Source organism: Abramis brama (genome assembly GCF_963993115.1).
Source record: "Abramis brama genome assembly, chromosome: 25".
Taxonomy (NCBI): Eukaryota; Metazoa; Chordata; class Actinopteri; order Cypriniformes; family Leuciscidae; genus Abramis; species Abramis brama.
The window spans coordinates 14,284,566-14,300,093 of record NC_139987.1 but is presented as its reverse complement, the minus strand read 5'-3'; the positions used below and the strand labels follow the sequence as shown (position 1 = coordinate 14,300,093).

Sequence of the window (15,528 nt, the reverse complement as noted above, 5' to 3'; positions counted from 1 at the left end):
AGTAATGGACAAAGTATGTGAGTGGCAACAATTTTTATTTGCTTTGTTGAAAAGCGTAGCGGTTACATATAAAAAACTGGGTTATCCATCACCACAGATCGTCTGAAAACACGAAATCTCCCCTCGGGCCACCGTCTAAGTGCATTAAATAACAGCAGTTTCTCATCCCCAACGAATTTCATCAATACCTTTAAACGCTTTCTGTTTCAGAGAAGACCAAAGCAAGGAAACATTGTCTTGTTGTGCTCTCTTCAAAATCCCCATTTAAATTTTGTCGCATTTTCTTATCCTAACATGCTCTAATTGATTGTATCTCCTTTATTTATTTGCTTATCTTTTCTTGTATTATTACTATTATTGTACATTTTGTCTGTTTTTTTTTCTTCCTCCTCTGGTGTATGTTCCGGTTCTTGTTTTCATGTTGATAATATTTGTTGGCTATTATGTTTATATCTAATAATAAAATAAAATAAAAGCAGTTTCTCATCCCAAGACACGGTTAGACGCAAAGTTATTTTTGTGCATTACGTTTATTAAATACATACTATCCAGTTATGCAGATTGAACAGCCTTCAAAGTTGATGAATACAGTAATCAACAATAAAATAAAAATTTCAAACATACTGGTTTTATAAACAAATCATCTTACCCTTAATATATAGTGATTTTAGTTAAATAAATGGCTTTATTTACTTTTACTGTTGAGTTGTGTTCATTTTGTGACACTTAAAAAAGATCTTCATAATTGACCTTTTAGCACCCAATGTTCACACATCCAAAGCTTTAATCAAATGATGCCCCCCAAAAAGTGCAATCTCAATCCAGCTGTCATTGGGTTCAATTGGAGGTCACAGACTTTATATTCAGTGTTCAAGCGACCAGATACAAGAAAACTTCAAATATAAGTATTAATAATGTCCACCAATTGAGTTCAGTTTCACCTATGTGCAAACTAGACTGCAGATTTAAGGAAAAGAACCCACTCTACCCCCTCTCACAGATGACCTCAATGACACTTTGCTCCATTGGAGACGGGTCTAAGCAACGATGGGCGGCACTACCCACAATCTCATCCAACAGGAAGTGCACCAAGTTCTCATCAGACACAAACCGCCACAGGTACATCTGTAAGTAGTGGCAGTCCACCTGGATTTGCTGAAGTCCGTATCTGCCAAACGTACGGAGACGGACACATTCAAGGAATGTCTTCAGACTTATCTTAATGATGCCAGTTAGCACTGAGACCTAGGAAAGAAAACTGATTATACAGACTGAAAACACTCAAATACGAATATCTGCACTGGTCAGTTAGATAAATTACAGTAACAATAGTTAGCTAATAGTGTTTGGTTTTCTACCTTGTTGAACTCCACTGGGCTAAATATATCGATCCTCTCAGAAAATAGTTTGTGAATGTTACTGAGCAAGTTTGTGTCCATTGGAGCACTGGAACAAAAAACAAAACAAAACATAAACAATATCCTATAATCAATGTGTGACTAAATATTATACCTTTACAGAACTCAGGCATGTGATCATCTAAAGACAAAAAAGAAGGGGAAGACCTGACCCCCCCCATACAATAATAATAATATTCAAAATATAAAATTATATAATTTAAATATTATTCAAACTGTACAAATTAAACAATCATTCCAATAATACTGTAATAATATAATGCAGTAATACCGTAAAATAAGAACCATGCATTTAATAATAATAAATAATAATAAGTAAATGTACAATATTAATATTCATGGCTGCCTTCATTTCTTTTTTAAAACGTTAAAACACAGAGCTTATATTTTACCGGAAAAATGCAGGGAAGCCCTAAAGCTTCTATTTGTTTGACAACAGATTTATAAAAGCTTTTTATTACAAATTTGGGAAGATGGTTGACGCAGGTAAACTTAGTAAATAACTTAGTAAAATTAGTGCAGTGATTGTGCACCTGGGTGTGTAGCTCGGTGCGTAGCGGATCTGCTGTCTTGAGCTGCTGTACACAGAGAATGTGCGTTTGCTGGAGTCACTGCTGTGCGCTTTCCTTACTCCTTCTTCATAAAGCAGTCCCACCTAGACACATGCAAGAAAGAGAAACATTACAATTGGCTTATGCAAATGATTAAGATTTTTTTTGTAAATGACATTTGGAACAAATGTTCGATGCATCACCTGTACATCAATAGAGGTGGTATCTTCCACCACCCTCTTCATTACAGCTCGAACATTTCTAGGTTCAATGGTGTTCACCCAGTCTCTTGTTTCCACGCTCTTCCTCAGCATTTGACTGATGATTAACCCCTGAACCTGTATCAAAACAAAACCAGCTCAACAAATGTTGTCCAGCAACAATCCTAGACCAAAATAAATGACTCGGGACAGCTAAATATTTTCTATGAATTACCTTCACATAGTGGTTCAGTAATTTCTGAGCTGCTTCTCTGGCCTCTGCACAAAGTGCTGTAACAGAAGTGACTGGAGTGTGGTGCTGTTTAGAGAGGAAAGTCAGCATGAGAAGTGTATTTAGAGTTTGTTTTTATCAGAATATAATGGATATGGAATACCTGTACAAGAAACTGTTCATCTGTGAGTGTGAGAATGTAGGATATGGTGGAGGTCTCGTAGTCCAGACAGAGACGAGAGAGCAACAGAAGGAGGGCAGGAGGGGTGGATCCTCCTCTGTCACCTGCACTCTCACAGTACTGCCGAGACGACTGGCAGATAAACTTAATAAAGCTCACCACCAGACCCTCACGCACACCCTGACTGCAAAACTCACCCTGTGAGAAACATACGAGACGGGTATTAGACAAACGACATGGGAACAGTAATACTTTTAAGAAGGGTTACTTCACCCAAAAATGTCATTATTTACTCACCCTCGTGTCATTCCAAACCCGTAAGCATTTCGTTCATCTTCGAAACACAAATTAAGATATTTTAGGAAATCTGAAGGATCAAAAGTGCAGCGTAACAGACAAGAATGAACCTCATTGATTCATCAAGCGAACATGCTTAATCTTACGTTTACCGCAACTGATGTGTAAATTGATGAATGTTTATATGTGAATAAAAGCCTAAATTAAATCTGTTCAAATCTGTCTCATCAGAAAATTTGGACTAAACCACTCAATTCATATGGATTAGTTTTACGATCTCTTTATGTACTTTTTGAAGCGTCAAAGTGGTAGTTGTGTAGCTGTCAACAGAGGAACGTAAATCTCTCAGATTTTATAAAAAATATCCTAATTTGTCTTCCGAAGATGGATGAAAGTCTTACAGGTTTGGAACAACATGAGGGGGGAGTAAATTATGACAGAATTTTTATTTTTGGGTGAACTAACCCTTTAACCCTCTGGTGGTCTTCAGCTATTTTAGACTGTAAAATTTATGTTCTGAGTTTGGATTGGAATAGTATAAAACTTAATGACTTTTGTGGCACTTGTTATATGAACATGAAAAATTGTAGGCAGGATTAGAAATTAAAATTAGACCAGGATTAGACCTTTAAATTAAACACAGTATAGTACATTGATTTCATTAAAAAAAATGTATGCTTACTGTCTTCAGTCTGTTTTGACCGCAGAGGATCACAAGTGTGACAAGTGTGTGAAAGGTCCGATACTAAAAATCAAAGTTTTTAAGTTACATATATACACTTCATTCTTTACCTTGAAATAAGGCTTGTTGGAGAATGTGATGTCCTTTGCTGTGAACAGATGCACTGATGCTAATACAGACTTTAACTGATTCAGAATAAAGTTTGATAAGGACATCAGCAGTTCTGGCAGACTGGGCGGGGCATCCTTGCTTGTAGTCCCTCCTACGAGAGCCCCACCTCCCGATGCACTGGCCCCGCCCACTGATAGGCGAGGGGCAGCCAATGCCTGTCTTACATCAGTAAGGCTGTCATGGTAGAAGGTCTGTAAGGCAGACAGGTACTGTTTGATTCTCTCTCTTGCTGCTCGCACCACTATCTCAGTTCCTTGGCTGGGCACTGCTGACCCCGGAAGTAGTTTGGATATGGCCTGTAATCTGCGATGAAAGCGATCCAGAGCTCTCACTAACAGAGAGTTATCTCCCACTCCCTTCTCTTCCTGTATCCTCCGCTCCACTAGAGAGAAATACCTAGCAGCTAGATTGTCGACAAACACATGTAGCTTGCCATTAGCCATCTCGGGGATGTTCTTCGAAGCTAATTCACCTTCTTGGGGACGGTTGATGAACAATTCTTGATAGGAGGCAATAACCAAACAGAGACTGCTGACAAACTCATTACACCCTCGATCTATGAACTCTAGAATGTCTGTTCCGGCCGTAGGGGAGAGGAATGGATTGAACACAGAGGAACTAGGAGATACGGGATTTGATCCAGGACTTGTTTTTTGGGCCGAGCCTCCACCAGTATCAGTAACCGCAGAGTCTTTAAGCTCTGCAGTGTCTTTAAGCTCCGCCTCCAGTCCCTGAAGATCCGCCTCCAACCGAGACTGGGCGTGGCTGAGGAATTTGTCACAGAGCTCCTCCGCGGGCTCGTCCAACTGCAGAAGCAGCTCAACACATTCAGAGAGATCTTTAGCACTCGAACCTCCATCCCTGCAAGCAAATATTACCTTTACATTAATAAAGAACATGACATTAGATTTGAGGGGAGGCATGTACTGTAAAAAAAAAAAAAAACACTTCATCCCAGTGTTAGAAAGTATTAGTTATATACTATTAATATTTAGAATTAGCTTTTAATTTTATATTTTCAGTTTTTTAATAATAATAACAATTTGATACATTTATATAGCGCTTTTCTGGGTACTTAAAGCGCTCTACATATGGTTTTATATTTTTATTTAATTCGTTTTTTAAAAATATATTTCTATTTAAAAAAGCTTTATTTCTAATTTTCATTATACTAATATTAATATTATCATTATGAAAATTATGAATATGCTGGTAACACTTTACAATAAGGTCTCATTTGCTAACATTAGTTAACGTGTTAACGTATTAACAAACGTTAACTTACAATGAGCCTGTTACAGTATTTATTAGTATAATAATTGGTCCCACTTTATATTAAGTGGCTTTAAGTACTATGTACTTACACTTTACTTATACTAAATACAGCATGTACATTTTTTTCAAAACTAATACAAATATGCAATGACATCCGAGAGAACACAGACCTGAATTTCTGCCGCAGCTGTTGAGCGAGCTGCTCCATAATGACATGGCAGTCGTCTTGGATGCCCCTGAAAGAGGGCATATGACTATACTGCTGCAGGACACACCGTGCCCTCCGGTGGGCACTCACTGCCTGGGCATAGGCCTGCAGCTCCAGACACTTATTAAGCCTGGCTGGCAGCTCAAACAGAAACTGCAGCTTACGGAGGAGAGTGTGAACACCTATACAGAAAGGTGAAAGATTCTTGACTTGAGCAGAATTCTTTTAGAGCCTTTAGATCTTGTATATGAGAGTATCTAAGGTGGTTTGAAGACATAATGGTTGTTATACTAGCAATACAAGGCTGTAAAGTCAACCAGTCATGGATCATACATTTATTATTCATACCTGATAGTTTAGTGATCTGTGCATGCTGGCCTTGCAGCGTCCCACTAATGCAGGCACTAAACTCTGTGATAGCGGCCATGTTGGCTGACAAGCAGTCCATTTCATCTTCCATCTTCTTGAAGTCATTCTTCATTTTTCTGATTGTGTCTGTGGAGAGACAAAAACACTTTTAACATCATCAGAGAATGGTTATGAATGATAAAATGCTGTGATTAATGTCCAAACAAAATCATCAAAGGAACTAGAAGACCAGCCATGCTGGAGAAATGTCTTTTTTTCCTATTGAGATGTACATCCAAGTGAAATGGCTTCTCGAGCAAAAAAAGATGTAGGGCAGGACTTGATTTTGTCAATCAGGAACTGATTGGATTGTTAGATACACCTTACAGACTATATACAGGTGAACAGATGCATTCGGAAAACCCAAAAGAAAACACTTAATTTGCAAATTAGCACACTGCGTTTATATTATGGGCTCATCTGCTTGCCTGTAGGTCTATATTGAATTTGATCTTTTAATATTGCCGTTTTAGTACATATAGGTACATTAAGCATTATTAATGTTGGCATGAAATGCAAGTTTTGATAGTCTTTTCTTCCCTATTGGGACATATATCCAAGTGAAACAGCTTCTCGAACAAGAAAATATATGGGGGGGACTTTTTGTGACAGGAGATTGTATATGAATTGTATATGAGACAGCACATGAATTACAAAATAATAATAATGATTTGCAATGATATATAATTTATAAGGCACACTGCAATATTCCATAAAAAACAAGAAATGTACATTTTGAATTCATGGTGACTTTAACAGTAAATCTGAACAACATTCCATTCCGATATTTATCATTTCATCCATTTGCTAACCTGTGGCTGAGATGAACTTATTGTAGTTTTCATAAACCAGGGTTTGCATGTCACTGTCCAGAGATCTAATCTGCTTCACCATACAGCTTTCATGATCCATCAGCTCAGCCAGAGAACACTCCTGCCTCAACTGAGACAAACAACACATTTCAAAGCCAAACCACAGTACATTTTAACCTTCTATTATAAAATACAGAACATGTATTGGAGAATAATGTATATGTGGCATATAAACTACAAAGTGACAGCATACTTCCAAGCCACATTGCTGACGGATATGTACACATCTCTACATAACAAACAATAAGCACTCACTATTTATCATTATTCATCTCAATACCTTATTTAAATAAATCTCTGGGTCGAAATGCGGTCCGTTGATATCACACGGACCCAGAGACTCGGCTTGTTCTGCGGCTTTTCCTTCCTCATTCAGGCCGTAGTAGAGCTTCAGCATATTGTGAACCCGTCGACGCTGGGCCGGGTCCGAATCCGGTGGGGTTGTAGCTGAACTCATTTCCACCACAGCTCAAGTATAGCCTAATGTCAGAAGGAGTAGGACTTTAATTCATGAATGAATGACAGATGTCAACAAAACATCTGTTGCAAGAGCTCTGGTTGCTACCTGCCAACTCAGTTTGTGTATATGGAGCTACTGCTCTGATCCAAAATGGCACCACTGTAGACTGTATTTCAAAATAGAGGTCCCGGACGCGAATTTTTACATAATAATAAAAAAAAGAAAGTACTATTTGGCCCAAATAATAGTGTTCTTAATATTAATTCAATTAAATTTTAATACAAAATGCCTTTTAAAAATGTTTTAATGTGAATTAAATAGTAATACAAAATACCTTTTTAACGGATACATTTCTTTTTCCCCCTTCTTTTTATCCTGAAGATATAATTCTGTTAATCACATCAAAGACCTTATTGCAGGGATAGTTCGTTTAAATAAAAAAACAACAATCTAAAATCCATTATACATAAAGTTATTTACTGATCAGTATGCCAGAAGTTAGTACAAAGCAGGAATAAAAAGGGTTTAATGTGCATATAAATGGTTTCAGTTAATTTTACAGTCACAAATCTTGGTAGAGAAATTTGTGTATAAAAACTTCACAAACAACAAAAGGTAGTGGAGATACAATTTCAAGGGACAGATGACAGCAAAACTACAACAACAGATAAAATGTATGTAAAAAAAAAAAAAGGCACTTTAAATTAGCATTGACAGACTCAGTATTTTATAACATAGATGTGACTATCTACAGTACAGTTATTATGTGCATGACAGATGTTCAGATTGAAATACAAATATTGGATTAGTTTTAGAATGGAAAATGTAATATGGTACAGAAGATCAGGGATTAAGCATTTTAGGATTAACATCTTGACGTCAGCGTAAGCATTTAGCATAAATACAGAAATGCAGTAAGATTTTCTGACTTCATTGTGTACTGATCATTTTACACCATTCAGCTGGCCGTTTTCTTTTCACAATTCAGCTTGTGATGCAAAAAAAAAAAAAAAAAAATTATTATTTTTTTTTTTTACACACTTTTAAATGTCATCGAGTCCCATGTGTAAGCAGGTAAAAACAATGATTACAGAAACATGCACACCACAAAATCTATTTAAGACAACAGATGTCATGCATGGATAAATACAGAATTGTGTTTGGTAACTGAAGACCTGTTAATGCAAGGCTTGACATTAAGCTTTTACAGGTACCTGAATGTTTAAGTCGCTTGTAAAACAGCAGTGCATATTAATACCAAAACAGGATGCATAATGAACATAAATTCAATAATTTGGTAAAATCTTGAATTGTTTGATGATGATGCCACAGGGAGAATAACTGGACACTGAGGACCAGATGTTACGATCAAACTATGACACCTGACAATTAGCATGACACTTTAGTTACCAGATCAAACAACTTCCTGTGACATTTTTAGCAATTCTCCTGAACAAACATTAATGTCAGGCCCTGCATTGCCAATAATTTAGTAAAAAATCAGATACATTTCATTTAGTTAGATACATTCAAGCTCTGAAAGCCTGGACATACAGTACAATGCTTAGGGTTTCATACACTGTTTGAAAAGCATTACTAAATTAGAAACACATCACTGATTGATCATCAAGCACCTACACAATTGGTGATTTGATGTATTAATTAATTAAAGTTCTCTCTGCTTGAATGCAGACCTGGATTGTTTTCAGCAGAGCATTACATTTCACCCCATCAGAAAGGCATGATTCTTCAGAGCAACAAGGTATATAACAACACTAAACATGTTGTTTCATGATTTAACTTTGGTCACCAGTGAAAAAAAATAAAAATAAAAAAAATTCATAATTCAATTTGACCTTGTTGCTCAGTAGAAGTCGGCATATGCAAACAAGCTCAATAATAAACAGACAGCCAAAACAACAAACACATTCAGTAGACAAGTAACGCAGAATGTCATAATCTCACTGACTCTATGCCGTCTTTGCAATGCTTTGCCACAGACTGCAGCCCTGGTTTAGTGTATAAGAGCGGTCGTCCTATACTAGAGGCATTGACTGTTCGCTTTGGTGCAGAAGGTCTAGTTTTAGCTGTATTAGTGGCATGGATCAAAGTGCTGAACTGCTGTAGTCTTGATTTACAGCCACTGGGATGTAGTTTGGTTTGATGTTTGCATAGTAGAATCTACATTCAGAACAGTGACCTAAACAGAGCTTTCAGATCGTCTCAAAGCCTTACATTTGCACCATAATGTCCATAAATTAGTTTGACAGAAAAGCATAACTGAAGCAAATTTCACATTCGTTTTTTTTAACAGCCAACAAAGTTAACTTAAACCTGTGATATAATGCTCACTTCCTCTATAAATAGTGGTTTAGCTCTTCGGTCTGTGATCTTGGTCCGATCTGTCCATTCAGGTGGTTTTGCACTGCGTCTCTAAGGAACTCAATGGACAGATGTAGTTTTGGTCACCGGGCAGAAGAGGGCAGTGTTGAAGCCGGGGCTCACCCTTGCTCTAAACTTTCAGTCACCTGAACAGCCGAGTAAGTGGGAGGCTGCGCCTGTCGCGTGAAGAAAGAAGCAGCTCTTTTGGGCTTTAGACGTTTAATCTCCTTGCCTGAAACAAGAGAGGTAAATTAAACGGAGCTTATTTATTGCAGATGATAAAAGTTAATGGGCATTAACAAATGAACACTGAGTCCATCTATGCATGGACACAATTTTAGTCCCTCACCGTCATCAACATAGCTGATGGTGTTGAGTGAATGGACTCGACTACAGACCACGCTGCTCTGTCTGCGCAGTTTCCCCTGTCGACGCTCTCGAGTTTTCTCATTGGTTTCCTGACCCGTTGGTTCTTGGGAAGGCGTGACCTCACCGTCAGTACCCGCGGCTGCTGACTCACCAACAGAGCGTAACTCCACACAAAACTCAATGAGTCCACTCATAAGTTCGGCCTAGAAAACAAAAAGTATATTGGTAAATAATGCGCAAGTATATCATGGAGACATTTTATTAAATTTATAATAATAATTATAATCAATTTTACACTTAATTTTTTTTTTACAAATATTTTATTGCTATAATCCAAAACATTTTAAATATATGCTTGCTTACACTGTCAAATATAACATTGTTAATTATTCATTTATTGTGTGCTCACCTGTTTTGAATAAATTTTTAATAACTTATTGACATGCACGCCAGCCTCCTCTCCATCAAACTCCAGCCAGAGTATATGCGAGTCTCCCTCTGTCTCTGGATAGCTGTGATCCCAGGACAGCTCGCTGAACTTGAGACCCAGGAGGACATGCTTCTCTTTCACATCCATGACATACACTCCTTCCAGACTGATGCCCACACTCACGGCCTTACGGCCACCTCTGTGAAGAAGGCCCTGGGCTGGCTTGTCTATCTCACCCATGAAAAAAGCACATCTGCCAATGCAAAAATAAACAAATGTAAGCGTCAGTCACTTCATGTGCAAACAACTTTCCGCTTGCGTCATTCGTACCCGTAGTAAGGCAGTGTGTGGCAGCTCTTGAGGTACTGGTGCAGCAAAGCAACAGGCTCCTGGCTGGGTCCGGTGGCAGCAGAGGAGCAGACCGTGCGATACTCCTTTATGAGATTATGCTCCATCTCTGCATTCCGCCCTCCTCTCCCCCTCAGTGTGGACAGAAAACCTCCTCCTCCTAATGCAGCGTGGGCTGGAAGGAATGAGGACAGCTTCTTCTCTCTGGAATAACATTAAGGGGAGAAACTAAAATTAATTACAGCAATTCAGGGTCAATTTTCAACACAAACTTATAGCTGAACACCTTTACATTATCCTCATTTAATCACTGATATGATTTAATCACCTGATTGCCGCTGTTAGAGCCTGGTCATCCAGCCCAGTCCCCAGCTCGACAGCACAAGACAACGCTCCCAACGTCAGCCAGTGTTCAGGGTCACAGGGGTATCGACCCTCCAAGATATTCGTCTTTGCCTCATCATAAAGCAACCTTAACACTCCTCCATCTTCAATCTGACATTACAAAATAAAAATGTTACACAACATGAAATTGAAATCATCTTATAGCAGTGGTTCTCATCCAAGGGGGCCTCAAGATGACTAATCAAAAAATTAATGTTTTTATTAATTGTTTTTATTGAAGAACATACAGTTCACAAAACAAATCATGGTTAATTTAATATATCAATACTCCCATTTCTGTTAATAAATACAATTTTGAAAACAAGCAGCTGCAAGATTTTGCGTGTCTATGATTGATATGCAGCATAAATCTCTTTAGGTCCCTTCGTGTTATGATCGCTCTGAAGAATAAGCAGTCCATGTCATGACCTCCACTGCCAAAGCCAAATGACTCCAGACACAAATGCTGTCCAAGGAATCAAGTCCAAAGTCTTAGATAAGATGTACTGTCTGACATGAGAGACATTTGATGTTCGCCTTGGATTTTACGTAAGATCTCTCTTGGGGTCATATTGCACAATCTGATAAGCAACAATCATAATAGACAGAGAAAAACGCAAAGTGTGCACTGGGCTTAAAGGGATAGATCACCATAAAAAACACCATATACTCAACCTTATGTCATTCCAAACCTGTATGACACACTAACTTCTGTAAAACACAAAAGAAGATATTTTGATGGATTTCTCAGTACCCATATAGTTAATATGGGTTAATGGGGTGCAATGCTGTTTTGGACCCCACTGACTTTCAGTGTGTGGATAAAACAGTTGATATATTCTTTTTTTCAGTTTCTGCATAAAAAACGAAATAAAGTCATACAAATTTGGAACGACATAATCTTAATTTTTGGGTGAACTATCTCTTTAAAGACACAAACATCTAAAAACATGTTCATTACCTGAAGTTCTTTTGACCTGGGACAAAAAACATTTCTTTTATACATCAGAATTGGCTCATCTGAAAAACACAGAGATGTTTTTTGTTAAGTCACTTAAACTTTCAGGTGAGGTGAAGTATGCAAAAGCAAAAACACACAAAAAACACACACCTTGAGAAATGTCTTCTGCAGGGGCCTCAGTAAAGCGGTACAGCAGGTCCTGCCACTGACGACACAACTTGTAGGGAAGATGTTTCGGCTTCAACTGCAGGTCTGTTCAAAAATATCACAGCAGAATGAGGCAAAAGGCGGGAATCAACAAGAAGGACCTCAGAAAAAAATTATGATGATCAAACACTGACTAGGGCATATTTCCTTTGTTAATCATCAAACACAAATGTTTTTATTGTTTTGTTTTTCATTATTATAACACAAATAATGTTATTATTAGAATATAGGTCTAAATAATGGCTGGAATACTGACATTTTTGCCCCGATTTGCAGTCTGGACAACTAAATGCCAATTGGTAAAAGTCAGAGACAGCCTGCAGATTTTGGACAGTCAGTGTTAACAGATTTCACAGAAAATCCTGTAGTGTATGATGGGCACAGACTAAATTTTTTTAGCTTCAGACTATGATTCCTTTCATTTGGCGGATATCAAAACATGTCTGATATTTTGAGCCAATTTTAGAACACGTAGTTTGTGTTGTTACTTGAAAGTTAAAGGGGTGGTATAATACCCTTTTCACAAGATGCTAAATAAGTATTTGATGTCCCCAGAGTGTGTATGTGAAGTTTTAGCTCAAAATACCCCACAGATATTTTTATATAGCATGTTAAAATTGTCAATTTTTGAGGGTGAGCAAAAAAGCACCATTTTGTGTCTGTTCCTTTAAATGCAAATGAGCTGCTGCTCCCGGCACAGAGGGCGGAGCTTCAACAGCTTGCACTCACACAGACATGCACTGAACATTTAAAAAACTTTAAGCCTTTTATGTTCAAACCGGATTCAGACAATGATGGAGAGACTCAAGAAGAAGTGACAACATGTAGAATGCAACAGGACATTTCTGAATGGTTAGTTGATGAATTTATGTAGCTTATGTGTAGTTATCTTCTAGTCATTGATTGGCATATTCTGTCTTGATAATCTAGAAATTGTGTTCAGGGGTCGGGGTTTATGTAAATTTTAGGGTTTGTGATGTCACTAACCCCGGAGGAAGCTTGTGTAGTCCCTACCAGCTGTTTGTAGTAGTCCTTAAAAAGTGATTTATTTAAAAGCGAATATTTCCCTTTGCTTTGAATTTTGAGCATTGTAACTTTGCAGATGTTGTTTATGCTCAAACAGCAACATTACACACTAACTAAAGTTAAAAAAGTGAAATCATAATCAACCACCCCTTTAAAGGTGCAGTAAGTGGTTTCTGAGAAACGCTGTTGATATTTGAAATCACCAAAACATGCCCCTCAACAAATGGATCACACCCCTATCTTGATGCCTCCACCCCCAAATTCACAAACACACTATGCAGCACAGGCTCCTCCCCCCTCGTGAGTGTGTACGCCCCTTACTGCTGATTGGCTGCAAGTGTGTTTTGGTGCTCAGTCCAATCCCCTTTCAACAGTTTCTCAGAAATCACTTACTGCACCTTTAAGGCTCGTCCACACCAGGAACGAGAACTATAAAGATTACTATAACAATAACTATGTTAGCATCCACACCAGTGAACAATATCGTTCTGTTTATTATGTTATGCTAAACTTTTGCATGCTCGAGCTCTTTAAAGCCGGGTTGATTCTGATTGGCTGTCAATGATTTTACCATTCATCAGCAGGAAAAAAATTCTGAAAGTGATTCAACTGATATTGTTCCTCTTTGTCATTATCGTTATAGTTATGGTGTGGTCACTATTCTCATAGAATTAGAACAATAATTAAAAATGTATAGTTGTCGTCCTTGGTGTGAACAGGCCTTTAGTGGTTGGTGCCCAGTTTTTCCTCTGTAGCCATTACAAAGTTAGCAAGTGTATGATGCCTAGTATTTTAAAATCTGTTAAGATTTTAAAAGTTGTGTGGTGTATTCCAGCCTTTAATAGATAAGAAGTAAAATTATGCCTTTGTTTAAAGAGACATCAAATAATTCATAAATGCCAGTTGATGGCATTAACACCCAGAGCCATTAACACCCAGAGGACTTCCTGAAGTCCCCTCCCAACCCTTCACTTGCAAATCAGCCATAGAGGCTGTAAATGCCATCATTGTGTCTCGCCTTTCTTCATAGCCTAAATATGAATAGGTCATACGATCTTGTATCAGTTTGACATTTGGCCCGGGCACTAAAGAGCATTAATTACCAAGCAAAGGAGAGCAGAACCAGAAAGCAAACACATCTACGGCAGAGTTGGGAATGTTGAGAGCCTCCCGGACATTGCGGCCGAGCTCCTGTGCATTCATGCAGCCAAGACCCTCCAGAGTCAAGTGCACTGCACTGTCGCTCACCAAGTACACCAACAAATCCTGAGCTGGAGAAACACAAGAGTGACACTGATCACTTCAGGTCAACAATGATCAGATCGGGATCTCCGGTCAGATCCAGAGAGGAACCAAAAAAACATCAAGGAACAGAGAACAAACCTCTAGTGACTGAGGAAGCCACACTTCCTCGCTGGGACTGAGAGTCCTCTGATGGCTCAGGGAGGAAGTCGCCATCATCTCTCTCCATCTAATCCAGAAACAAACACAAGTACTGAATAGGAAACAAGACGTTGTTATATAAGATACTTCTGCTTCTTGTTATTGGCATATTCTTAACAAACTAAGGAAAAACGAAGTCATCATTTCAGATAGTAGTTTTCATTGCAAAATGATCAGTCATAACTAAACATTAACAAGTTTAAGTAATTATTAAAGGCTAACCCAACAACTTTTAAATTCCTGAAGTATTCTTTGCATATTTTACAGTTAGATTTTGCTCAGTTGTAGCATAAATATCATTTATAATCGATTAAAATACAATAATATTATAAAAAAAAAGTAGAGAAATGAAAGAAAATAAAAGGAAACACAGCTAACGTCCCTATTCTGACCAGCTAACGTTAGCTAGCTAACATTACTCCAGTAACTGCCTGGCAACCAAACTACAAACAGCAACATACCGAGACACTGTCCTTCGTTTCAGAAGCTTCTTTCTCGATCAAAACAGACAGAAATCATCGATATTTGAATGGACTAAGTTACATAAAAGAGCTGAAAGTGTGACGGCAGCAGAAGCGCATCTGGATAATGTTCTCAAAACAGCGCCCACCAGTGAAATCAACAAAAACCTGGAACAATCTTCATGAATGAAGAAGCGCCGTACTATTAATCGCCAACAGAGGGCGCACCACCACAGTGAACACTAGAATATTTAGTAAATGTATCCTAAAAATATATATAATTTTATAAAACTATAAACTTTATAAACTTTTATTATTATTATTTTTTTCATTTAATAAATACAAATATATAATTATATCTTGCACATAAAACCACTGGATATAGATGTTTAAAATCCTATGCTAAATTATGGCGCAGAATAAATTACTGGTCATACATTCATATAGCTATGTAAAATAAAATATTTAGTTAGAGCGGGACTTAGCCTATTGCACCATATTCTCCCATTCATAAGTAATGACTGCATCGTCTTTGTATATCAGAAGTCTTTGATTGGCTTCA

At 37.8% G+C, this 15,528-nt stretch overlaps 2 protein-coding genes across 2 annotated transcripts; both read right to left on the bottom strand.

Moving 5' to 3' along the window:
* Window positions 1–511: 511 nt before the first annotated feature.
* On the bottom strand, window positions 512–7,116 carry vps51 (VPS51 subunit of GARP complex). Its single transcript, XM_084103686.1, has 12 exons — window positions 7,061–7,116; window positions 6,776–6,975; window positions 6,436–6,565; window positions 5,564–5,710; window positions 5,178–5,397; window positions 3,672–4,593; window positions 2,565–2,780; window positions 2,405–2,488; window positions 2,173–2,307; window positions 1,952–2,073; window positions 1,359–1,446; window positions 512–1,245 (listed from the first exon to the last, which is right to left on the bottom strand). The coding sequence occupies exons 2-12, from the start codon at window positions 6,950–6,952 to the stop codon at window positions 985–987; spliced, it is 2,502 nt and encodes an 833-aa protein (XP_083959812.1). The 5' UTR covers window positions 6,953–6,975; window positions 7,061–7,116; the 3' UTR covers window positions 512–984.
* Window positions 7,117–7,411: 295 nt separating this feature from the next.
* On the bottom strand, window positions 7,412–15,136 carry frmd8 (FERM domain containing 8). The gene is made up of 10 exons (XM_084104765.1): window positions 14,967–15,136; window positions 14,446–14,533; window positions 14,166–14,333; window positions 11,980–12,081; window positions 11,830–11,888; window positions 10,813–10,979; window positions 10,467–10,688; window positions 10,116–10,389; window positions 9,687–9,909; window positions 7,412–9,569 (listed from the first exon to the last, which is right to left on the bottom strand). The coding sequence occupies exons 2-10, from the start codon at window positions 14,531–14,533 to the stop codon at window positions 9,457–9,459; spliced, it is 1,416 nt and encodes a 471-aa protein (XP_083960891.1). The 5' UTR covers window positions 14,967–15,136; the 3' UTR covers window positions 7,412–9,456.
* Window positions 15,137–15,528: the final 392 nt, after the last annotated feature.